Raw genomic sequence first — 26,666 nt, 5'->3', positions numbered from 1 at the left:
CGAGACGCGGCAACAAAATTACACGTTTTTCCCAACTTGTTTGCTCTCTTTTAAAGTGCCTCCTGCTTCACACGCTCTGAGTGATTTCCGACAAGGCAATACGAAAAGAGAAAAAGAAAAGGCGTTTAACGAATAACGGAGCCTTCACCCCATTCTTTCGCTATACGAACTGTCAATCACGCGAGAGCTGGCAAGCCCGGTCGTGCGAAGGCAGGAAAAGAATTAGCGGAAACCTAAAGCGGCGGGCCGTGAGCCTCTGAGTCGCGGCAGCGGCAGCTGTCACGCCCGCGTCACCGGAACACAGCAGAAACGGAGCAAGCAGGGGGCGCTGCCTCCGCGTAGGCGGCCATTTTCCTTCCCACGTGGAGCCCCCCTCACGGCTCGCCAACTAAAAAGAAGGAAATGTATGTACGTTCAGCAAATCGGAGCGAAACGGTTCTTGGGCCTCGCGAAAGCACGGTCCTGGCGGAGAGCGATAAGCCGAGTGGCGTGCGTCGAGCGAGGGGACGCGCGGTGCCTGCAGCCCTGTCTCCAGCGGTGGTCGCAAACACGATTGCCTCAAATTGCGGCCCTCGCGATGTGTCGACACTCTTCGGACGCAGCGGTGGCACGGGCGCGCTTGAAACGAGCGACGGGACAACGCGAGACCGGGAAAGAGAAGATACGGGATTGCGTAAGGCGCGAATGGCACGAAGACGATTTACGGTTGGCACGCGCGAACACACATACACACACAAGCTGATACACTTCCGGCTGTGGGGTTATTAGGACGGGTCCCTGCGGGCAACTCGGCATCGCAGCATGCCACTCGGACGCGGAAGACGTTCTTGAATCTGCATCTTCCAAGCAGCAGCGTGTACGGCGAGGTACGTCTCTATCAGATACAACCGACCATAGTCTGCGTGAACGCGGCTTACATCGACTAAGATCGGCTTGCTTCGAGAAGTGGTTCGATTAACATAGGGGAAACATATGCAGGGCGATTATTCATTCATTAAGGGCTGTCACATCGCAGCGTGATGCGCATACACGCCACCAAAGTCGTTTCAGCTGCACGGGCCAAGCCGCTCCATGACCGGCGCAGAGAGACATCTGGGTCCCCAAATCTCCTCAGCACAAATTCAAGCACGATTCTCCTGAAAAACTTATTTGTCACTAATCTCCATACGAGGGCAGTGCCGATCGTGATTGCAGACGTATCATCGAACTAGATTTTCTCTTATCTCAGGTCGCGAGCAAACTCGGTCTGTTCGCCACAACCGAGGACGGATAAGACGTCGAGTGACCGAAGAACAGGGCACAAGCCGCCTCGAAGAGATCTTAGTTATCCGGATGTCCCTCACACGCGGCGAGCGAGGCGCAAACGCCTCGGCGCCTCGATCCTTCGGTGGCGCCGGTCCGAATTTGCGCGAAAGACCGATCGCCGAGCGCATCCGACGCGCGGCCGATGCCAATCGGCGTTCGCGCCAATTAAAAGCGATAAAGGAACCCGTTCCTCCGAGCTGGCGGCGGGCGTCCTGGAATCCAAATCGATGTCGGCGATGCCACTGTGTGGTGCGTTCCGGAAGCGAGGCTGACCGCTTTACCAGCTTTGCGCAATGCGATGCGCGTCGCCCGCGCGACCGGATCCGCTGCGACGGTCGCCGCGGACCTTCGAGGACAACGCCGGGCCGAACGCGTGACCGCCCCCGGGGCCCAGGCACCTAACCTCGCCGGAATGCTACGCATTATTCGCTGCGATGAATTCACCGCTGTGCTCTCAAGTCGCAGGAGAATACTTCTCGGAACGAGCATGCTGGAGCGAGCGGCTGGAATCCGAGCTGCGCTGTTTCGGTCAAACGAAGACACGACCGACGCGGCGTCGTTTTGTTAGCCTAGAGCGTCAGGTGTGCTCCATCAGTGTTTGTCACATAAGGCATGGGTTTAGTGTAGTGCAGTGCTTGGAAGGTCACTCCTTGCTAAGTCAAGTATGTAAGCGAACGGGCGGCGTTAAGCCATTTACTTGGGCAAGAAAAGGCCGCTATAGGCTTGCAGAAAGTGTGTGTACTATCTGCCAGAAAAGCTCACGGTATGACGGTATGCGAGAAAATTTCTTTTTCGACACAGTGACGCATGCAATCGCCTGAAATTTCAGAAGGTGTGCGCGAACTGAATACATCAGCTGGCAACATTACCCGGCGGCTGGATAGCGAGGCAGTACTATATTTTTTTTCCCCCTAAAACACGCATCCCTTAAACTTTTGTGGCCGATAGCACGACCTTGAATGACGCAAGAGTAATATGGTTTGGTTTATGAGGTTTAACGCCCCAAAGCGACTCAGGCTATGAGAGACGCCGTAGTGGAGGGCTCCGGAAATTTTGACCACCTGGGGTTCTTTAACGTGCACTGACATCGCACAGTACACGGGTCTCTAGAATTTCTCCTCCAAAGAAATTCAACCGCCGCGGTTGAGATCGAACCGGCGTCTTTCGGGTCAGCAGCCGAGCACCATAACCACTGAGCCACCGCGGCGGCGCAAGAATAATATGAACCTGTAAGATGTCACTCCGCTGAAGTCGCAGATGACAGCAAGTGTTGCATTTCGCAAGATGAGTCATGATTTTGCATCCCGTATCATTGCCGTACGCGCTACCTTGTGCAGAGTTAACTCGGTGGATTTCACTTTCGGCTATACAGGGCAGCGAGATCGCGGGATCGAATCGTGGTCGCGGTCAGATGGACGGGAAATGAAAAAGCGCGCCCGTGTGCTAGATGTCTGTGAACCTTAAGTGCTTGAAATTAATCCGGAATTCTCCGCTACGGCGACTCTACCTAACTCTTCATTCGATCTCTCGCTCGCGCCTTCATCCCTTCTCTCTTGAGCGCGCTCCAGGTGATCACCATGAGTAAGAAACAGTTACTGCACCTTCCCTTCCCTCGTGACCACACCGGAGCATATACTAAAAGATGACATCCTGGTAGAGGCCTTTTTTTCTTGTAGAGGCCAGCTAATCAGCACGCGCCCATGGTGACAGCGTTTTGCCTAAAACACTCTATGTTGCACGGATTCACAACAATGCGAATGCATATTTATTTATTTATTTATTTATTTAGTGATTAATTGATTCAGTAATTGATTAATTGATTGACTGATTGATATATTTGACTGACTGACAGTATGAACATTTGCAACGTAACTCGCCGCCCTGTCCACAACCATTAGAGCTTAGATAACGTGGCAGGATGAAAGCGATGACTTACCTCGAACACCATGCTACACCAGGGTGTCCTTTAACCACGCCTAACTTTCGTGTTAATTGGTACAGGGTGTGTCAGACGGCCCCCGACCATAAGGTCTCTTTTCAGCAGTACATGTTAGTTCTTAAGACGCCTGTGAAGCTGCCAAGCTTCTCAGAGCTCTGGTCCCTACAGAGGTTTTCAGGTTCAGAGCTGCCTAAATTGCCCCACTACACGACTCGAAGGCTGACCCTGTGGCCTGGGCACTTTTGACGCACCCTGTACATTTTCATTCAAAAGAACAGTCACGTACTTCAGCTGCAAAAAAGAAGATAGAGAGAAAAAAAAGGCAAGCGCCCGTGTCTGTGTCCTCTCTGCAAGCTCTCTTTGGGTATGCGCTGTAAACTTAAGAGCCCAGTAATGCGCACGCGTGCTGGAGCGACTGGATTCCTCCGGGGCGCCAAGAGGGAATTCCCAGACAGCCGTCGGCGGATAGGCCGTACGCGTGCGCGCGGTCATCGACGCAAAACAGTGCCGAGACGCAATGCTGTGGCGCAGTGCTTGCTCGCGTCGACCGCTGCGACCTTGACCATGGTCACGTACGGCCGGACGCGGTTGCTCTCGAACGCAGAGTTTGTCACATGAGGCATCGGAGACGCGCGGCCTTCTGAAGGCCCTACCACCGTCACGGTTTTGCTCTGGATGCTTGTTGGTATTGGAACACACGCACAAAAAAAAAAAAAAAACACAGCGCACAGCTGACGACTCTATGAAGGTCTACACCCCTCCCCCTCGCGAGATAAAACGAAAGAACTGCAGGGATATTGTTTTTGAGCCCCTGCCAGATTTTGGTCGTGCGTTTACGCATCGTAAGGTAAATGAGAGGGTTGCCTTGCAGAGATATACGGTGCAATATGCGGGACAGACGGAGACCTTTGCAGTTAAAGTTTTTCAGCTTTTCCAATCTTTGGACTGTCGCAGACGTTGTGAAGCGAACAATCGCGCAAATGATGGCTGCAAACACGTGAAGAGAACTGAGTTCCAGTTAAAGTTGCAGGATGCGTCACTATATATGTGTTCGCAATCTGCTTTTTCCCTTTTTCTTCCTTTCAATTTTGTTTTTGTTTTCCCCACTACCACGAAATATTGTTTTCCGACTATTTTGTTCCCAATAATGTGGCCTAGGCTCTTTGGCAAGGCATTCTCCCACTCCTGAGACATCTAATGGTTCCAGATCTACTTAGATCGTATCTTCGATCGAACTGTATACGTTCAAGGCCAGGATGTGCGTGCCAACAAATCTGAAATGCAAATAGTTTTGGCTGGCGCGAGCAAGCAAAGCCTCTGCGTGCAGCCTGGCATACTGTTCGCCCCTCCCGTGCGATTGAATACTAAAGCGCAAGGCTATGCTTGCTCAGGGTAGACACTGCCCTCTCTGTTTCACAAAAGATTCAGTTCTTTCGGTCCAACCTTTTGCAATGCGCGACCTTACCGCTCAGCCATTACGAAAAGAAACCGCACCTAAACCGACTGTAGACCTTTTGAGATCGAACTGAATAATATCCCGGCAACACAATCTCTTGAGAGACATCTGAGTTTACTGGCGGCAGCAGGGAAGAGCAGTGGGATTAATTGACTTTGCGCACTGAAATGTGTTTTGATTCGAACTTTTGAAAAAGGACGGAAGGGACGAGAAGAGAGTATTTTGCATTTCTGATATCGTTTATGACATGTATATCTTAATATTAATTCGAATCATGTCCACCTGGGAAGACGCAGCGTTGCAAGAATTGGATGATAATGACGATTTGAATCGAGGGAGTCTTCAGCTCCAGGAACTCAGGGCCTGAGCTTGGAATTTAGTAATCAGAATCATTCTTCCAAATTCTGACTGTACTGTGCGCCAAAACCTGAATAGGCAGGCTCAATTATCTTGATTAACCTCTAAGAACTAGCAGCCTACTGCAGTCGATTCACGAGCACAACCAAGGACTGTGCGCAGAGGAACATGAGGAGGTTATAAGCGTTACAAAGAATGCTTTGAATAAAAAACTGAACAACAGCGTTTCTGAGGTTGGGTTCAAAGATTCTAGCGGTACCGTTAAGCTACATGGTAGCTCGCTTTGCGTAGAGGGCTAGGCTGGGTCCTCTGTGTCACCTCAGTAACCTTCGAAACTTGGGGCGCGAAGGGCGAACAATTCATTTTTCTAAGACATCGGTTGCTGGGAAGAGAAAGACATTCGCAAATAACTTCATTATTTTCCCTGCGCAAGAACGATAATGATCAGTATCATGCCCCCCTGACAACGCTTCAGGGGAAAGAAGACGCGCGAAAAGCAAATTCAAGGTCTCGCCAAGTCGAGTTCATTAGGCGCAGTATATTTGCACGGTGCCTATAAGCGCCTCGCACAACGGCGAGGTCCGCAGCCAAGCATCGCACAAGGCTGCCAGGAGGATCATCTGCCACTGCGTCGCGCGAGGAATTCCCTTTCGTATGACCGCGTTGCGTGCCCAGTTGGACGGCAGCGGCCACTCATCCGTACCAAGGTGAGCAGCTTCTCCGACAACACAGCTCTCGAACGGCCTCTGCAGGGAATCCATGCTGTTCAGATTGACTGCCTGGCCAATACCGCACCGGAAGTCCCTTAGTTCGATTCGTAAAGTACCGCAACCTGGAGACTTGATGACCGAGCAGTCTGTGGTCATGTTGTGCCAAGAGGCACAGGTGCGAAGGAAGACCACGTTAGGACTAAAAAAATCGTCATAAGACTGCTCGTATTCGAATGAGCGTAGGAGGCGTTGATCTCGTAGTTCAGTGTTCAGATGAGGTTACAGCGCTCACGTTTCGTTTGTTAAAATCATGCAGCCCGTAACCCAACAAAGTCCTCATGTGCATTCCCGCCATATCGTGCCTGAATCTGTTGATCTATACCGCGAAGGGAGTCGAAGAGATAAACAGATACAGAGAAGGTACAACGCGAGAGCGCCTGTGCTCACATTTCGACATGAACTCCGTCCAAACATTTCGCACCACCTAACCCGCAGTTCGACGTTTAGGACAAAGAGCAACGCTACACACGCCCTCAGTCTTCCATGCGTTGCAACTCCCTCTTTTTTTGTTGTTGTTGTTGGAAGCTCTCCAGTCTTCACTCCGTTAAGCCTGACTGGGCGGTGAACTTTTCTGCAGCATATAGGCTACAGGACAATGCATAGATGAGCCTTACAAGGCTAGTGGGTGATTTTATACACTCGGTAGGATTACAACCATACTTGGTTTATGTAGTTCCAGCAATAGAGGCCTGATTTTTTCTTTTTTTTTTTTTGGAATACTGCAAAGCAGAGTGCATGCATGGTCGTAGAAAGTGCTCGCGCTGTCTCCATCACCGACGCAGGCAGCGCCGTCCGGTCGCGGCGGCCCCGATAAGGACGGAGGAGTCGCGGCAAGCATCGGCGGCCTTCCCCTGCTGCTAACCGGGCCGGTCACGTACGCTCTGCGAAATGCCGACCAGCGACCGATGGAGACGATTCGTCCTCTCTCCGCAGGCACGCACAGGCGCGTGTGGTCGCAGTTTCGAGTAGCAAAGGTCGTCCTTGGGGGCTCGATTATTTTTCCCCGAGTTGGGAGGGCGTCTCTTGGCTCTGCTTTCTTCCAAACCCGTCTTAAACCTCAGCGCGTCAAGAGCAAAAGTGCGGGGACGTGGCGTCGCCTTACCCACTTTTCGAGAAGGGTCGATCGTTTCTTCCAACCTATTCTTAGGGCAGAAGCAAAAGAAATAATAGTCATGGGAAAATAAAGCGGTAAGATTACGGTCGTACACGTCTACGTGTACGACGTAGGACAAAGGATGGATCGCGTCTGGGCGCTCGCGACTCGGCTGCTTGTGCGGTGTATGTGGCTAGGCGCCGCTGTGGAGCATGCTTTGTAGGTGAACTGGAGACGAGAGATTCAGGGATAAGGCCGCAATGTACTCGCTGACTAGTCAGCCGGTCCAATCTCATCAGTCGAGCATGCTCGAGTCTGCGACTCCTGCCCGACCATCTCAGTGAGGCGGTGTCTAGTGATGTCGGCACTAAACTGCACAAGCACGCTTCTAGAGTTGGACTTTTGAAAACGCATACACTCTCACACCCTAGATCAACCAAGGTTGAAAACTTCTCGCAACACACTATCACATCTGGCAGCACACATCGTAGTACGTCCTTCTGCACTATCGCGTTTCAGTAATTATCAGTATAATACATCCCCAGCAATAAAATCTCGTTTCTCCTCTACTACCAACGAATTAGCGTATTAAATTTGGTAGCAAGACCGCATAACAGCGAGGCAGGTAATAACCGCGTCACAATATTCAGCGAGGGAAATAAAAAAAAGATTACTTCCTCTAAGGCTTGTGCCCTTGCAAGAGACCACTCGTCTGCAGCCTTTCAGCGCTGACGCATGAGGATGCAATTTCGTTGCTGGCAGGTTGCGAACTCCGGAAACGGTGCCGCGACAAACAAAAATAACAGCGCGAAGAACGAAAGCACGGATCGTCGGCGAGGGGATGACACGTGACCCGCCCCGCCAGGCATCAACCTGGTCATGTTGAAATCCCGGAGATTCCAGATCGGCCCGCTGCCACTCAAAGAGCGTCGTCAGCTAAGAAGCACAGCAGAGAAGAAGAAGAAGCGTTGCACGGGTCAGCGCAACGCCGCCGCGGAAGCCAGGGCGGCGTTGCCGCTGCGCCCACGGGCACGTACCACGCAGTGAACACTCCTTGTGGCAAGTGGGAGCGCGTCACGTGACTCAAGGTCACCGGCGGACCGCAAAATAAAAGCGCGCAGAAGGGCCGCCGCGCGCAAATTCCACGCGGCCCGCGCGATCCTGTTCCCGGCACTCGCGGCCCTGCGCGATCTCGTTTCTGGCGCAACAACACGACCGCACCACCAGTCCGCGATCTCTGTGTTTGTGTGTACATGCATGTGTGCTCGCGAGAGAGCGATTCCCCCCCCCCCCCCCCCCCCCCCCCCCCCCCACATGCCCTGCCCGTCCCGTTCGGCCCTTTAGGAAGCGGCTGCAGCGGAAGCCAGGACGGAAAACTGGAGCAGCCAGTGAGAGCACGCGGTCAAGGTCGCAGCCGCGTTGCCCCAAGCGGCCACTCTTCGGCCCGTCCCTTTGTGCTACCTTTTCGCTCCGTAATGGCGCAAGTCGGTGGCGAAAACCGACTGCGAATGCAGCTGAAGAGATGAAACAGCAGGTGTGGACGTCAAGTGCATGGATGTTCGCGGGTCGATCCGTGCTGCCTGACAAAACGCTGAGAGAAAGAACATGTCTAGCGCTTGTGTTGTCTTCTCCCCTTCCGTCCCTGTTATTTAGCGGTACTGCTGTGTCCTCTCTAACCAAACAGCAACTAGCCTAGTAGTACAGTGCTAAATAACGAGGACGAAAGGAGAGAAGACAGCACAAGTGCTAGACATCAACTCTCATGTCTAGCGCTTCTGGTGTCTTCTCTCCTTTCGTCTCTGTTATTTAGCTCTACTACTGTGTCTTCTCTATCCAAACACCAAATAGCCCAGCTTTCCGCCTTAAACGCTGACTTTCGTAACCTCGGACGAGTCGGCTTCTTTCCGCAAGGCTTATGCTCATTTCACTTAAGACGTAGCCTCCGATGCAGCGAAGGCTGCGGCCGCCTCATTTCATTTCGATGGAGGCGAAATGCGAGATGCAACCCCACGCCCAGTCAGGTCACGACCACTCGATGGTCATAGCTACTACATTTAGGCCGGGAACCGGTGCCTTAACAGCTGTCGCTGAAAAATATGCGGCGAATAGACAGAAATGAGAGTACACAGGGAAAATAATTCTACTCCAGGAGACCCGAGCACAAAACAACGTGCAATCGCTCTCCCAGTGCTTACTGAATTATACTTGTCCCTCGGACGAAGAGCAAGCCCAGTCGAAAAATACGACAGAGCCGATCGCAAAATACAACAGAAATTGTTGCCGTCCTGCCGTTACGGCTGATTTTTCTGTATTCGAGGTTGTCTGTTCTTGCGCCAGAACTGGCTCTGTCGTCACGATAGGAGACTGCTCAATACTACGCAAAGTCCTATGGTTACTGCAAGAAGTTCTGTTGTCAGGTCCTAAAATACTACAGGAAAATCCGTTGTGATAACAGAAAATTTTCTGTTGTGTTTTATGATATAGGGCTAGATCGTGTCGTACGACAGTACAACGCCTCGATAAGTGAATTCTCCGTTCCCCGTTTTGAGACACGGGAAGTTCGTGAAGGCGCTTTCGACTAACCGCTGCTCTGAACGTTGTCCCAGCACACTCTCTGGCCGCGGGACCGACATCAACAAGCAAAGCAACTGCCAGAGCTCTTCGGGACGCTGAGCCGCTTTCAAAGCACGCGCAGCGACTCTCGTTGGAGGTGCGCGGCGATAAGAAAGCAAAAGAGTCGACACGACGGAGACGACGACAGAAATGGTACAAGGATAAATTTACATACGCACCATTTGTGCGCTCCTTATTCCGCGCGTCTCCGTGTAACGCGTTGGTGGCAAGCTGCGCTCACCCAGCGACCTTGTCTGAAGCGCTGCGCCCACTTCTCAGTGCGTGGCTTTGGCGTAGAAGAGTTTACCTCTGCCTCCGTTATCTCCCTCCAGCGCGCAGCCTTTCTTTCGGGTCACGCAGAGACAAATACGCAGCAAGGTCGCATCAGGCCGTACCAGTACGGCCCCCGAGTAAGATTGCTCGCAGCTGTGATGAACGCTCACGCGATGAACGCTTCCCAACAGCAAGCGATGCGCCATGCTTTGGGGTGTGCCGTAACCTCCTTTAGGTGCTCTAAGAGTGAATGCGTGTAGGGTCAAGAGCGGTGGGTGCCAGGAATGACTGAAGCGATAGCTTCAGCTGCCGTTCCTTTTAAAAGCCAACGGATGACGCTTTCAATGGGCCGCAAACGACGAATAGGGACTCCCCTCTTCAGGGTGCTCGGGCACACTTTTGTTTTGAACCGCTGGCCTTATTTGTCGCTTAGCTCCTCCACAATGGTGACCGATGGCTCGATCCTCTTCAAACAATGACACAGACAAGGGCAACGACCTGGCTATTAGGAGAAACGGACGAGTCTTATTATACCAAGGCGCCGAGCGTAAGAGAGTTGCATCAACCACGATGGTGACCTGATGTTGGGAGGGGGGAGGCGTCATGCATCGCCCAGCTCATTGTGAATTCACAAGCGCGCGTGCGCGGGAGGGGGGGGGGGGGGGGGGGGGGGGACACTTGGGTGACTGGAGAAGCGAGAAAGCGGCGGCGAAGGTTCCGGAGACAAAACGAAAACCGCGCGTGCGTCTTGAGAGTCTTCTCACGTTCCGTGTCGCGGCCGCATGCGGAGCCGCTTATTAACGCCGCGTTGTCTTTCGCATAGCTGCACCCCAGTGCCATTGTATGCGCGCGCGCGCCCCGGCAAGGACGACCCTAATTCCCGATAGACACACGACGACACTGCTCTGAGATTATCCAGTGACAAAAGAAAACAGAAAAGAAGTGAAGTGAGTGAATACGAGCTCCGGAGATGCTAGGAGGCACGGATTACCCAGTCGTCATCAATATGCGAAAACCCCGGCGGAAGGAAACGAACAGAAGGAAAGATTCTGCGGATAATCAGAGGCAGGAAGAAAACCAAGAGAAAGAGAGAGACAGGCGAGGGAGAGAAACTGGATAATGCTCGAAAAGAAGGAAGAAGAAAACATGTCGGCCGTGGAGGCTGAGACCGGCGCGGTAGAAAAGTGGCTACAGGCGTGGGAAGTCCAGCCGCGTGTTTGCAGAAAGGAAATCTCGCGAGACGGCTCGGGTATGCAGAAAGCTGCTTCTGTAGCTGTTGCTGTTCTAAGGCGCTGCACTGGACATACGCGTGCGAGCGGCGGCGGCGGCGGGCGGCGCCAACACTGTCATTATCTGCTCATCTTCGCACGCTCCCAGCGTCTGCGCTGTGGACGACGCGCGAATCTGGAGCCTCCTTGCAAAGGAGACCGGCGAGACGCATTGCCGGAGCGGGTCAGTGTATTTCGGGGACGGACCACAACCCCCCCCCCCCCCCCCCCCCCCTCCTCTCTTTTTTCCCAACTGTTCCCCATGCATCGGACCGTCGCGAATCGCCGGGATTGCACTCGATTACCGCTCGTTGCGCGGAAAGCCAGTGCGCGCCGATGTTCAGTGCCGCACTCGTGGGTCGTTGCTCTGCGCCTTTCCTCTGCGCAATCCGACGTAACTCTGCCACGCTGTAACCGGTCGAATGGCGCGCTCTGCCGCGACAAAGCATTGATCGATGTTCCCGCGGCTATAATCAGACCAGCGCGGTGTCTACAAACGCTTGCGCCTATCATAACGCCGCGCATGCTCGGAGGACCGCTAATGCAGTGCCTGTGCGAAGGACAGGTAATGCAGTGCCTGCGCGCTGCCCTTTTGATGCCGAAGAGATGGGCTTGTCTGCATCGAGCTGCGTTAGAGCGGCGTGTTTGGTGTACCGACCTGACATGTTTGACACCAGCGGTGTCGCTGCACAGAGGCAGCGAGTGTGCGGCACTTCGCTCAATCGTCGCTTCAGTCCTCAGGCCTTACGTAACAACCAATGTTCGAAAAACAAATGTCTTCGATCCCTGTTCCCAACTGAACAGAGCAGGTCACTGAGGCGTCCAGTTCATACCCACGGCAGGAGGACACCGTATGACAAGACAGACCACAGGCGAATGGCGCTCGTTTTTCGAAGACTCGACAGCAGGACGCGTCAAACTGCCCTTGACGGTGCAAGTCCTGAGCAGATTCCTTCAGTTTTTGTTTTCGTCAAATAACGTTCTAAAGCGGCGTTTTCGAGGCAAGCTGTACGAGTGAAGGTCATTAGCAAAAGCACTGGACAACGCGGCGCGCACTGCAGAGGCACATCTGGTCCCGCCTCACGAGAACGACGGACTCGAGGATAACATCGTCGCAAGAAGGTAGCTGGGTCAGACGCGAGACAAAGCTACTGCGCAGTGCTGGACAGGCGCTGCACGCCGCCGCCTCCTTTCACTGATGACCGAGTCCCGCGCGGACGCGTCTCCGCTCCACAGCTCAGTGGCGCCTATAGTCTTATTTGCGCCTCTCGGGCGGAGGGGCGGCTGATGTATACGCGGCACGTTAGCTGGTTTATGGAGAACGTCCAAAGAAAAATAGACGGCTGCGCTTCGCGCCTGTTTTTCTCCTCGTCTGCGTAAAGAAGGAGATCATTGTTTTCCTCGTCGCGCCGTTCTTTTGCGTCTCTTTCTTTTCGGCGCAAATCCTTTTCTGGTCCGAACAGGAGGAGCCCTCCTTAGGCGCAGCGACGTGTACCACTCTACCTCACGTTGTGCAGCGCGCGTTCGGAGCCATGTCGTGACTGCGCCAAGCATGCTCGCCGGGGGGACCGCGAATAGAAAGCACTTGTTGCCAAGGGTATGCAGAGAGAAAGAAGGGACGGAGGGGGGGCTGTACGAGAGGGCGCAGAGCCGTAAGAAGGCCCCAGCTTTCTCTGCTCGCTGGCATGGCCAGGGGAACAAGCCGAGTGGTCCACATTCACCTTAAAGGAGAAAACACTGCCGCAACCGCTGACGTCGGTCGACGAACGTTCGAACGTGCGCCGACCGTTGCCCGCCTCGTGCGTCTGCGGCGGCCGATGCGACCTCAAACGTGACCGCCACGTCCCGCACTCTCTCTCTCCCCGCCACTGATGTTTCTCCTTAAACGAACCGCAGCTTGTCCGCTGTGCGCGCTGGCGCTACAAGCCAGGTAACTCCACAAACGGGGCAAAGATACAACACGCGCTTGCGGAGAAAAAGAGACGCCGCTGCGCTGCTCGACGATGGCAAAACGGCAGAAGCCGAGCAGTATCACCCTCTGGTAGCAAGGGCGTCGACACCGGCTGTGGCCGTCTTGAAAAGAAGCCGTCGGTCTGCGGGGGTTCAGTAGTTGAGGAATGGGCGAAATATGAAGGCGTCGTTGAGGGAGGACGGCTCGCTCGATCTCGGATCGAGCGATAGGAGCTTGATGGAGCTGGCTGCGGCCTTCGGGGTGCCGCGGCCGCGTGAGGCAACCCCGAGGAATGCGCGCTGAGCCATTCTTTGTGGTTAGGCGTTGCTGCAGCGATGCCGAAACGCGCAGCGACTCGCGCGTCCTTTGTTTCTCTGCCAGTGGTGGGGACACGAAACGGCGATTTACGGGTCGACTCCTCGTATCTTATGGACGACGAGTGTGGGAGGCAGGTGCCGGAACTAGATACACCCGACACGGTGCAAGACGGCGGCGCCAAATGCATGAAAAGTGTAACGGCGGGTACTGGATCGAATAGGTGCTTATAGAGATTGATAGGCGTTAATGGCATGGTGGCGTCAACGTCCGGAGAGACTTGGTAGCGATAAAAGTGCGCGAGAAAACGATCTCAAAGATTTTTATTTAGTCTTCTCAGTTTTGGTTATCTGGATGCTCCTGGGACTCGGCAGGCATGCTAGAAAAAAATAACAATTACACAAGTACGACGATGTCATAACGGAACTACCCTGAATAGATATGCTTGAAAGAGCGCCTTTAAAAGGCTCTTGATAATTTAACCATTTTCAAAATTCCTGCTTATTTTGCGAGGGTCAGGACATACGGCAGTTGGTCGAGACACTGACCGGCCCTCCCTCTGCTGAGTAGCCATCGCATGTTATCTCGAGGCTACTGGACGTAATTTTCTGTTCATGTCTTGACATGACTCACTCAGGACGAAGTTTTACATTAAACACCAGAAGAGAGAGAGCGAGAGTGAAAATACGTTGTTTCAGGTCAAACTTGAGATCAGGAGAAAAAGTAAATCATCTGCAGCCTAATCGCACAGTCGAAGTATTGCAGGCTGTCGCGCTGCCGGTAGTTAATGCCGGTAGTAAAGCAGTGTGTTACAATACTGCTCCGACCGCTGTATCTGTTCTTTCACTCCCCTGTGCCAAGATTGTCAGCGTAGCACATGCCAGTGTGACGACGTCGACGAGTTGCCCGGGCTCCGACTTTCAAGACATAGGAGGCAGGGAGCGGAAGTAGGGTGCTGAGTCTGCTGACGCGCGGAGATGAGGTCCCGCGAGCTCCCTGTCACATGCCGCTCCCGATGACAAATGTCAAAGGTCATCGGCCCGATGGCCGAACCGGCCTGGAACAGCGCATTCGACCACGTTCGGTCAGAAGTGCCACTGCACACTACGCTGCTGAGGGAGCGTCGCGAATGGCTCTTTAAAGCGTCAAGGGACAGAGAAGGTGCGCGGGCCACCTCCGAACACAGACACCGCGTCGCAAAGTGAGGTATCGGGGCCAACAGAACGGCTGCGCTCACAGCAGTGGAGACAGCGATTTGTTCCGAACTGCGCGTATACATGTAGGCGATCTGCAGGCCGCGCGCCGTTCGATTGAGCGCAGACCGTCGCGTTGGGCAAAAGAAAAAGAAGACAAAGAAGGAAGTCGCCGCCCCGCGCTGACAGGCGAACAAGCAGCAGCGGACCACCGCGGCGCTGGGGAGGTCAGCCCGAGGGGTCACCAGAACAGCGCGGAGAGCAGAGCGGGCTTGCGCGCTCGGCAGTTCGACAAAGTCGTCACGAAACCGCCGCGACCACGTATCGAGTGGCCGGTTCGAACATCACTCTGCTGCGGCGTGCCGCGGCTGGCCATTGTGATATGACGACAGCGCTCCGTGATCCGCCGGTCACGAATTGCTCCGCAAACGACCCGGCCGCGCGCGCTCATGCCGGCGAACGAGTGGGGACGGAAGGCGGCGGTTCACTGGAGCGCGCCTGTAGCTGCGGAGCGAGAAGGAATAAGAGACGACGATCTGAGTTGTAACTCGCGGTGTGCCGTGGCAGTGAAGTTAGTGTAGCGACCAGGCTGAGCGAGGAACGCAGCAACGCTGCTGTCCGGATACCCGGCGCTGGAGGAGGGTCGGCGGAGGACGATGAAGCGTTCGTTCCTCGTCTTGGCGGTGATTTGCTGCTGACTCGGAGTTGCTTTTCCTGAAAGCTACGCATCGTCGACGGCCGTTTTGGCCCTCGTAGAGACGGCCTTGGGGTTCACAGCACGTGTCGAAAACAAGCCGGACATGGAACGTATAAAAATATGTATACTGCGTGTACAGTTTGCTTTAGCGCACACTGCGGATGAAGCGTCCTTCCTCTCGCGCTGCAAGTGTGTCGGTTTTGTTTGCCACCAGCGACAGTGCCGGTATGCGGTGACGGTGGCTGTCACGTGTCACAGCCGTGAACGCTTCTTTTCTTTCTTTATTTTATTTAACGCGAGCATTAGACGCAGTGAAACATTTATACGGAGATGGATAAAGTGCAAAACACTGAGCCGTCACATCTTTTTTTTTTACCGCTAGGAGAAGTTATTTTTGTCACTGAAGAAAAGGCATGTTCCGTTTACATGTGGTCCATTAACAGGCGAAGTTGTGGGCGTTATTGCCCACCAGTTCATCGCATGAAAGACAACAAGAGCTGAGAGCGCTAAAACGATCTCTGATAACGATGGTAAAACAGCCCGGCAGAAGCGAAGCGCGCATTAATGCTCCCTGCTCTTGCTTGCTGCTCTCCGAAGCTTGCAGTGCAGTAACGGTCTGAGTGCGCTATCGCTTCTTGTTTGCGAAAAATAAAGTGCTTTCCAGCTGTTCCCGCTTTTTTTTTTTTTTTTTTTTGGCGAGCCGTTTCGCTTCGTGTAAACGAATGGAGAGAGTTTCACGTCAGTCTACAGGAAAAGACGTGAGCTTCTCTGTAAACTACTGCCCGAATACCACTTTTCTCCGTGTAATCTAACACAGATTTTAGGGCGCTCGCTTCCGTCCTATTATCCTTGTTGCATCAGCTTTTTCTTCGTCGAGAGTAGTTAATGAAAGTATCGCATGTTCTGAGAATTAAATTGCAGCAGCACGCAACACTATACCTCCCACTCTATGTTGCTAACGCGAGCTAATGATATCCTAGTGGAAATGAAGACGAATAAATGAGCGTGGTCATAGGCACGCAATGAGAAGGAAAGATAACCGATAAGCTCTTTAGGACAACGGAGTGGACTCCATGAGAGGGCAAGTGTGGCAGCGGGTGGCCGAAAGCCAGGTGGGTGGATGACGTTATAGAATGTTTCCGAGGATATGGTGGCTGCAAGGTGGCTGAGGAGAGGGCTAATTGGAGATGAGTGGGAGAGGCCTTTGTCCTGCAGTGGACGTATGCAATGCTCTGCTGCTGATGATGATTACGATGGCGATGACGGGCTGTTCAAGTATACAAGTGTAGCGCTGAGGTAGGCGCCAACGGTTATCGGCTCATCGCTGAACTTGCTTGAGAGTACGCTACTCACACAAGGGCGGAACATGCTTAGAGCTCAGTACGGATACCGAGACGAACAATTTGCGTGCATTTGGTCACGAAAACAAAAGAGCCGCTTCATGGCCAAACTGTATTTCCTGCTGTTGGAAAACAAGCACGCACGCACCGCTTGCTAACCCCGCGCAGCCACTCCCGCACGTACTGCAGCCATTAATCGCTCATTACGTCGATAATATCCGCGGGTCTTCGCCGCCCCAATAAACCAGCCATTAACGAAGCCACACAACGGCACTGCGTCGCCGAAAATAAGAAAGCAAGAAGGAAAGTGCTCACGCCTGATCGTCGGCCTTCGAGCAATGCGCGTGCGGTAACATTTAGCCGGACACGTGATGATAACGCCCTCACGCTCTCATACGCAGCCTCAGGCTCGGTGGCATAAGCGTACCGGCGATATACCGAGCACTGAGCAACAGCGGAAAGCGGCTCCAGACCTACGCGAGGGGGGGCAAAAGCTACGAAACCAGGAGGAGATATCGGAAACGATCGAAGGGCGCGCGGGCCGCTAGCTGCTGTTTCCGGCGCTCCTTGCTCTGGCTGATTGGTTGTGTTGTGGAGGCCTTCGACGCAAAGGGAATTTAATGGTTGCGTGATGAACCGCGCGACACCACAGGGCACTATGTTGGCGCTCTTTTTTTTTTTTTTGTTAAGCCTGGAAGAACTCAGTGTCCATGCGTCTTTCAGGGCCATCACAGACCCTTTGTCACCGTCAATCGGTACTGAACTCAAGGTGCGAACGCCTCAAGAAGCTTGCGTTAACACTTTTCAACCGTGCACACGGTTTCTCATCACCTCTTTTCTGGCTTTCTTCATCGCAAATGTGCAAGCAGAAAAGCAATAACAAGACTGAGCTGGGATGAAAAACCTACGAGAAGAAAACCAGGTATACTTGCCGACCGTCGTATTGCATGCGTACCCTTTTCTCAACACCGAGGTGTAAAAGAACAGTTTTGTTTACCTGCACAATAAGCGACCTGACAACAAATGCTATAACATGCGGCGTTTAACGTTCCAAATATACAAATGTAATGTAAGGGACGCCATAGTAGAGGGCTCCGTATTAATTTCAACCAGATGGGATTCTTCAACGTGCGCTCATATCGCATAGCACACGGGTGTCCTTCGCATTTAGAATCCATCTAAATGCAGCCGCCGGGTCCGGCATCCGAACCCTCGACCTCGGGAAAAGCAACCGAACGCCGCAGCCACTGAGCTACCACGGTGTCTAACAACGAAGGCACACACCTCCTCTATACAGCGCGACTAAGAATAGAAAGTTTTAACTTTTCTGCAGGCGGCTAAGGAGTCCGTCAATCTGCCCAAATCGGGAACAATGTACAGCCCCCCACTCTGTTTATATCCTGAAGAGGAATAAATGGAGCACTGCTGGCACGTTTAATTACGAACCCCATCCTCGCCGCCAGCATCTCGGGCTCAATTAGGAGTCGGGGGACAGTAAGCGATGAGCGCCGCGAGGCCTGGATGGATGGCTGCGCAGCGGCGTTCCGATGAGGAAGCGCGAGGGGTACACACAGGAGCCGACGATCACGATGACCATGTCCGGGGGCGGCGCGCACGCGTACGGCACGCCACGCGCACGAGGAAGTATTTACACTCGCAGCCCCCGTGTAAACAACGAGAATGTAATGGGAGCGCACGACTGTATCGCCGTTTTCAGACGGCAGATAGAGCGCGCTGGATGCGGGCTGACAATTAGCACCGTTATTTTGTATTCTGAGCGCTAAGCTCTTGGCGTCGTGGTGAACGCAGGTTCCGTATCAGAATGCGGCTTCGTTGAAGCAGGAACATGGAGGAAAAGCGGCTATAACGGTATACCCGTTTCAGGATCACAAACAACGAGAAAATATAACTGCCTTTTTTTCCCCCTTATAATCTGCGCCACATGCGTGCAAGCATGCAACGAATTTATTTTCGAGCCTTCAACGCGGTTATAGTCTTGAAAAACAGTACATACCGCAAAGAAGTCGCACGTTGCGATCCAGCCAAAATTTACAGCTGTAAACGCAGGCAGCCCTTGCGCAGAAATACGACTGCATGCATGTCACATCCACAAAGAACTGAGCAAATTCCACCGTGGCCGCACCACTCCATGCGCGCAGATTTTCTGGTTCATAAGAGGAAGTTTACATGCGAGGGACCTTGGGAACAAATTTAGGTTGGCCTAGATCGACGGGTGACATTTTCTAATGACGAGCAGGTTCGTTTTCGAAAACGGACCTCTCATACAGTTGAAGCCAGATATATCGAACTCGAGAGGTATCGCGAAATATTTCGATATATAAAAGTGTCAATAGATAAGCTTATTTGTAACCTTGAAGCAAGAATAGATTGCACTCATGGCTAGTGAGTGCAATGTCCGTGCGCGATAGGCAATCAAAAGCGAAGTTAGGAGAAGCGCCACTTGCAGGGATGCGGCGCGCCGTTCATATATCAAATGTTCCGCTGAATGAGAGTTCGACAAATGCGAACATTAGTGCTACACTTTTGAATGGGATTTGCCACTTTCAGGGATGCGGCGCGCCGTTCATATATCGAATGTTCCGCTGAATGCGAGTTGGATAAATGCGAACATTAATGCTATATATGCTTTTGCTTAGGATTTTCAACCGGATGCTCTGACTATTCGGTATAAGCGATATTTCGATATGCGGGTTAGATTGCCGAAATATATTCGGATATCGGATTTACAATAGTAAAGAGCGAAGAGCGAAATATGGGACAAGCATCGCTCTACCAATGGGCGCCTCCGTCATTGGACTGCTTTGACGATAGATGGCATTTCTGGCGCACAGAACAGGATAAATTTTTATCGCACAACTTGGACGAAAACTAAAAATAAGCTTCGATAACTAAATAAGGAAAACCTACGGCGCCATCACCAACGTCGCGAATTCCGAATCGCTGTGACAGAAAAAAAAATTAACTGTAATTCGAAATTTACCAGAAAGAAAACAGTGTATTGCTGCCGAAAAGACAACAGACCACGAAAGCCGCAGCTTTCGAACCTTAGTGAGAGAGAAAAAAAGCTCGATGGAGTCGCCCTCAGTGCGCATTTAATGCGTGCCACAAAAGAAAGCGCATCCCGTTCATCCACGATTTGCCACGAGACAGTCCGAGTGCCTCGTGTTGTTCAGTCGCTATTCGAGACAGTCCTGCACGCGCAGTAAGTGAACAGACCGAGGCCCTCGCCTCTCGAGAAGCGTCCTTGCCTAAGGGCATGTGCGCTTTGCGCCACCGTGGAATGCGAGGAAATCGAAGTGGCGGCGGCAGCCGCACATTCGGAAAACAAAACAAAACAAAAAAAAAGAAAGCCGGCCTCAATAAATGCCGATCAGTTAAACTGCCGACAGCGTCCTTGCAGGGCCGAAGCGAATGTCGTCGGGATGTTTTTTTCCCTGAGAGCTGCATTATAGCGTCGCCTATCTGGGACGACCGGAGAATAACAATCGACGCACTCCGGGCGAAAGGAGACAACTGCCAGAAGTTTCTACAAACACCCAATCGCGTGCGTACGGGAAAACAACAGCAACCAAAAAAAAAAAAAAAACCTTCGATGCCTCCATTGTTATTGAAATATAGGGTGGACAAACGTATCTGTCTTCTGTATACACACCTCGCCGATTATTCGTGCCCGACGTCTGGTGCGCGCACGGTACATAAGACGAATTGGAAGGCGGGCGCAACAACCCGAGAAAGACAAAGAAACAAAGATAAATAAGAAAAAAGAAGGGAGGGGGAAGAACTGCGCCTGGACGTCGCCACTAGGTAAAGGCGCGCTCGAGCGCGGGCGAAGACGTGTTGTTTGCTCTTGGCTCGAGCCAGCAGCGAAAGGTTTTACCGAGGGTGATTTTGGAACGACAGAGCGCGAGAAAGCGCATACACGTATACGTTGGAGGCACGCGGTCAACAATCGCACCTTCGGCAGAGAGTTCTCCGCCCAGAGGAGTCCCCAGTCGAACGCAGGTTAGACAACCGCGCTCTCGCGCACTTTTGGCGCGCCGTCAATCTCCGCAGCCTCCTCCGCTCTAGAGCGTGTCGGCGCTTTAACCCGGGCAAAATGACAGGCATTGCCTCTTGTCACCGCGTATTTATCTTATCTTATTTCTTTTTACGAGCATGACCATTGTCAGCAGGAGGGGGCGCGCGAAGCTATAGAGAAAGTTGAACGGCATCCGGATAGAATCTTTGTGTTTCTCTTTCGCCCCGCCTGCGTAGGTGAGAGTCCGTGTGGGTCGGCCATAGAACGCGCGTTTCAAAAGTGACACGCGCACGTCATCAGTTGTTTCCGCTGACCGCGGGAGAGGAATTCGTTCTCGTCATACTGACAGAGCGGTTCAAGGCAGTTCGACGCAGAGAAGTACTTACGTGCTACCGCGGAAAAAGAAAGCGAACGCGCCTAACGCCACAAGGAAAACAAGGTTTGTTTGCCTGGAGGGAATCGTACAGGCCGGTCCTTCCTCGAAGGCATTCCTTTGCGATTTCTTGTCGCCGAGTTGGAGAGACATATAGCACGCATCCTATACGAAACACGTATCCCACTCGTCGACTGAGATTTCATGATCGTTCGGGACGGAATCTCAGCCTCGTCCATCGCTCCCAGTGCAGCCTAGAAGGCGAATAAAGCATGCAAAGAACACCGTCTTGATGTGAAGAAACGTTTAAAGCACGGCCTCTTCGATATTGCGTAATATATTAACTTTAGGTTGAGGGATGTCTCGCATGCCTCGACTGGTCATAGAAAGAATTCTGACGTCAGAAGTGAAGTTGAAATGACGTTAGCGACGTTGGAACCGATGTTAAATTGTTGGAATCTCGATCAGGCCGTTCGCGGAACTGGCTAAAATCTCAGAGGATAAATTAAATTTTGAACAGGCAAACAAAAGCGGCGCGGAAAATGAGAAAGCTGTAAGTGTTTGCTGACACGCGAGCTATTTCTCCAGAAGGCGGCCGTGTACAGCAGACGCGCCGGAATTAGCGCAGCCCCGTCCAGTAAGCCGCTGGCGAGGGCCGCGCTAGCCGTCCTAGAGCAAGGCTTCCTTTCGACATGTCTGGCCTTATTGGCTTTGCCTCGCCGGCTTCTTGAGTTTCGCCGCAGTGGTGCGGTCTCCTTCGCAAACACGCGATTTCAGTCCTGACAGTGGCGGCCGCGTATCGCGACGACAGCAAGAGAGGATAAAGGTCTTTTTACCGAGAGCAGCTCGGATAGTTACGATATTACAGAAGCGAGAACGTTTTAGAGAGCTCGCTACTAATGGCTCTCTACGCCTAAAACGTCAGTTCTCTATAAGCACGTCTGAGCTATATAGTGTAGTGAACTGACGTCTAAAAAGCAGCACGAAAAAACATAGATCATTACACCTCGTATGATTATCCCCTAAGATCTTATGGACATTTGAATGATCATAGTTCTCGTGTTGCCGGTGTTCATGCCTGCTTGATTTAGGAAACACTTTTTCCCCCTTTTGATACGCGGTTCGCTTTCTATAGACTTCTCATAGGCTCTATTGCCTTGCTATAGATACCTCCTTTTGTCTATTCAGTCTACAGACTGCCTATGGACAAAAGTCAAGTCTACTAAAATTCTATGGCCATAAATCTGTATACTGTCTATAGACTATCTTTAGGATTTATATTGTCTAAAGATCAGACTAGAGAATTTGTCTGTAGAAAGTCCATAGGCTTTGTTGAAAAAGCATAGACTACATAGGCTTTTTATAGACTCCAAGTAATTTTTGTAAGAATAATCAAAATAAATTTGAGAGTAGTCCCAGTATTGTCCAAAAGTGTATCTTCATCCATCTTCTTTCGCACCGCGCAGCTCGAAAGAACATGTCTAAAAATGACGTCTATGAAAGCGCTTTGGGAACAGCCAGGAAATACGTATGTTTGCGTGCCTTAGTTCTCACTGCCTATTAACATCGTCAGCCGTTCTCCTTATATACAGCAATCCTATCCCTTCCGCTTGAAGCCGTCGTGAGCAGTGCCAATTTGAAGTCAGCAGCCGAGAGGGGGCACGTCGTGGCGAGCAAGAACCAAGGGTGCGCTGAGAGGCGCACAGCTCGGCCCTCCTTCCATTGTGTATTCCCAGTGTCATTCATCACGAACATCAAAGGCAACTTTCTTATTAAGTTAGAGCGCCGCGATGGACTTCCCATAAGTGACAACGCAGAACAAAACATATGAGCACTATTCTTCAGGTGAGGCTTCGTAGGTACGCGCCGAAATTGTTAGCCGTCATCACTTTCACCGTTGCAGGACGCAAGACAAGTGGACGGGAGAAGTGGAGGCGAGCATCAAAGTTCGAAAAAGAGAACGTTTGTGAAAAAACGGCGCTCGGTGACCTTTTGAGAACGCAGCGAGATGACTTGTGTGATGTACTAACGGGAACAAATATTTTGCTGGACGCCAGTTCTTGGAAAAACGTTGATTATAGTTCAACTTCGCTACCCAGGCGCCTGATATTGTATGAAGGTATTAAAGGCCTAAATGCTGCTTGCTCTTGTAGCAATATCAGGCGACTGGGTAGCGAGGTGGAGCTGCAATAAACGTTTTTCAGTGAACTCGCGTCCCGCAAACTTTTGTCCCTGGTATTACAGTTGTGGGCAATATCGGTGGGAACAAAGTTTGGGCATTCATTTATTGATTACTCCCTAATTATGTTACAAGCATGGTTTTTTTCTACTTTCTAACTAGTTTTCCGCTTGGCGTATAATATCGAATTGACCTTCTCATATTTTGTGGGCTAATAGCCTGAAAAGTCGCAATATTTCGCAAAAAGGTTGTTCCCTCTCATATTGCTGTCCACTGTACGCATGCAGGCTTATGAGCGCCATGAGGATATATGTATATTTCATTTACAATCACGGCATAATTCGACTACTGGTTAAGTAGCGTTTTTCTCCTAGTGTATTTCTGAGCGAAATATCCTGAATACAGCTTCTTGAAGTACGGGGTGGGGAATAGTTTAGCAAGAATCCCCATTGACCGAATCGCAGCCTGGCAACTGTGTTTAGATTAATTGAAAATGTTTAACTACGTGCTTAGGGTACTCCTTTGTCATCGCATCTGAACTTCATGCTTTTTACCCTGCAGCATACTGTTTTGGGGACAGGCATGTTTGACCCCGCTCCTACGAAACACCAGTCCGTCTCAGAGCAAACCTAATCGTGTAAAGTGAACATGGCCGCTGGGTTGACATCCAGCTTAGCTTCGTTCTGTTTCGGTTTAACTGTTTCAAGAAATCATATGGTGGCTGCGATCAAAGGAAGGCTTCTTAAAAATTTGCTTTTCACGATCGGTTTGTTTTGGCAAACAGAAATAGCCGTTTTCCGCAATCGTGGCTTTCAGATGTTGAGCCTATATGTTAAATATATGTTTGTATTATCGCGTATACGTCAGCGCCTCTTATTACGCTTCCAATCAAATCTTCGCAGATAACTTTTCAGGTTAAACAGCAAATGGCTCTTGTTGACAAGGTATGAAGTACATTGCTCGGCACATCCTGTCAAGGCGGCATCGAAACTTAAGAAAACCAAACTATGCAGAAAATCAACGATCTTCTTCGGCATTAGCTGACCTTCCAATAAATCCAAGGAACAAATTTAAGTGGTTCTAAATAACGACAAAGTGGCGAACGTCACAAGTTGTTGTAAGAAAGCATGAGTTTCACAGCTTACAAAACAGAGCTTTATCATAAACCTTTGTAATACCTGCTGGCTCTGAAGCATGAACTTGACATGTGAAAACACTTAGAAGCAAAGCATCACTAGGTGTTCGGTGTTTCGTATTAATTCTCGCAGTGTTAGCTGCTTTTCATGCAAGTTATTTTCTGAAACGCATTCAGTGATGAGAATTTGCACGTTCGCAAACCCGAAGTAACTACTAAAGGCTCGTAACTTGTAGGTAGAGGTGTCGCTGTATTGTTATTCGGTACCAAAACTGGTTGTCGCAGAGTATAGTTCAGGCGGCCAGCGGGCTTAACCCGTTCTCAACAGTATTAAATGGCGTGATGGACGATACATGTTCCTATAAAGCAGTACTGATTCTGACACGTCGTCTGCAATGTCATAACATAGCCGTTTTTCTCTTTTCCAAAGCTGAGATCGTACGTTGCATCCGTATACGAGCGTTACAATCTTTACTCTCACAACACTCCCCTTCTTTCTTAGCGAATGCTTCTGTTGGGAGTGACATTTAACGCACACATCTTCCACGCTGCTGAACCTCATCGCGTCGATTCGTCCGGCTATAGATGATGCCATTTGGCAGCACCCGCGGAGACTTCCATGCAATGTCTTCGTCTATAAAATCCACGAGGACCCACCCAATAAAAACCGCAAATCGGACAGTGCGGATTTCGTTGGCACTGTGCGGACAAGGTGTCAAGTGTTTCCACCAGCATCGACCACGACATGTGAAGAAGAAGGAAAAGAAGCGAGAGCGTCTAGTGCCCGGTCCGGGTATTATTCCCCGGTTCCACCTGTGTGACCCAAGCGCGCGGCGCAGGCCAGCCGCTCACCTTGCCCTCCTGGCAGTCGGCGATGCACTTGATGGAGGCCCTGACCAAGTTGCGCACCCCGCGCACGGTACCCTGTCGGGACAGGATGGCCTTCTCGACGTCCAGCGGCCGGCCGCAGCTGACGCCGCCCGGCGACGACGTGGGGGTATCCTCAAGCTCGCGCAGGTGGAACTTCATCTCGGCGCCGGAGTCGCTGTCGTACGGGGCCTCGTCGTCGCTGCCGGTGCCGCTCGACGCGCCGCTGCTGCTGCGCTCGTCCGCTTCCGGAGCCGCCGCCGCCGTGGGAGACTGGGGCGACACCGTGGCCGAGACCACGGACACGCGGACCACGTGGGGCACGGGACTCGTCGCCGGCGGCGGGCTCGTCGCACCGACGTCTGACGCCTCGAGGGCCACCGGGGAACCGTTCACCACAACGGACACTGGCGCCGCCATCACGGGCTCGCGCTGCATTGCTCGCTATTGGGACAGGGTTCACGAAGTTGGATCACAATCGCGCGCACCGGCCAAAGCCGTCGACGCGATGGTCACACTCCAGAGGCAGCACAACACGCGGCGCGTTTGAAGCCTATGTTGCCCGGGCCATCCTCGTAACGGTCTTCTCCCGGTGTGCCTATTCAGACGTAGTCCTGGTACGATGGATGGCCGAGGTAGGTGTTGGAACACGGAATACTGACAAGAAGACGACGGAGGGAACACGCCTGCAAGGCACGCTGCAGTACGACGGCGCTACGAGGCTGGTACGCACTGAACGCGGCTCGTGCACAGACGTGCGCTGCTAGGCGACCGAGGCCATCGTTGAATGAGGCTAGTCTGCGAGGCAGGCCGAAGGTAGCAAGTGCCGCCGCCGCAGCCCTCGGGGGCCAGTCGTGCCGGCTGGCTGGGAGGCTGCGAGGGCGAGCGGACGGGTTTCCTTCTCTCCCAGGAGCTGCGAAAGAAAACACGCGTCGCGAAGACTGAGGCAAGATGCTAAAAAACTCTCTGTCTCGCCCGATCCGGAGAGAAAGGCGAATGAAGTCGCGCCGAGGGGCAAGCGGAGCCTCCCGAGAGAACAGGTTGTCGGGCGGAGGAGGAGGAGGAGAAGAAACGGCAGAGAGGAGGAAGATGCGGAGGCAGGGAGCGGAGTAGTCTCGAAAGACACGCACGCGAGAGACCGGAGCGGAGCGCACGCTTATAACGGAGAGCGGCGTAAGCTTGGCAGGTAAAAGGCGCCGCGTGTCACCTATGCAGGTTTTAATCGATGCGGAGAGATGGCGTTGCGCTCGTCGCACTCCTCTTCCGATCATTCCTCAAAAACACTGAGAAGTGGTTCAAAGCGGCAGAAACGAAATGGCGCAAGCTTGTGTCAGTGCTCTGAGTGTCGGCGTGACTTGAAAACATTGCTCAATTAAATGAGATCGTTTATCGCTGCTCGCCCATTCCAATGGAGTCGGTCTCACATGTATATGACAATAAAACAAGGTGGGGCAGCGGCCACCTCTGCTGCACAATAAGAAAAACACTTTTATGGTTGCAATA

At 52.2% G+C, this 26,666-nt stretch overlaps 1 protein-coding gene across 1 annotated transcript in view; it reads right to left on the bottom strand.

The window, feature by feature from the left end:
* LOC149372115 (glutaredoxin domain-containing cysteine-rich protein CG31559-like) overlaps positions 1-26,214 on the bottom strand; it is a 105,289-nt gene extending 79,075 nt beyond the window's left edge. The window contains exon 1 of the mRNA XM_089566490.1: positions 25,149-26,214. Within this exon, the coding sequence (XP_089422616.1) occupies positions 25,149-25,601 (453 nt within the window). The 5' untranslated portion in view covers positions 25,602-26,214. The remainder of the gene's footprint in view (positions 1-25,148) is intronic.
* Positions 26,215-26,666: the final 452 nt, after the last annotated feature.

The sequence above is a fragment of the Amblyomma mixtum genome, chromosome 1, assembly GCF_055824585.1.
Source record: "Amblyomma mixtum isolate Tamu chromosome 1, ASM5582458v1, whole genome shotgun sequence".
NCBI classification, from domain to species: Eukaryota; Metazoa; Arthropoda; class Arachnida; order Ixodida; family Ixodidae; genus Amblyomma; species Amblyomma mixtum.
This window is presented reverse-complemented; position numbering and strand designations above follow the sequence as displayed.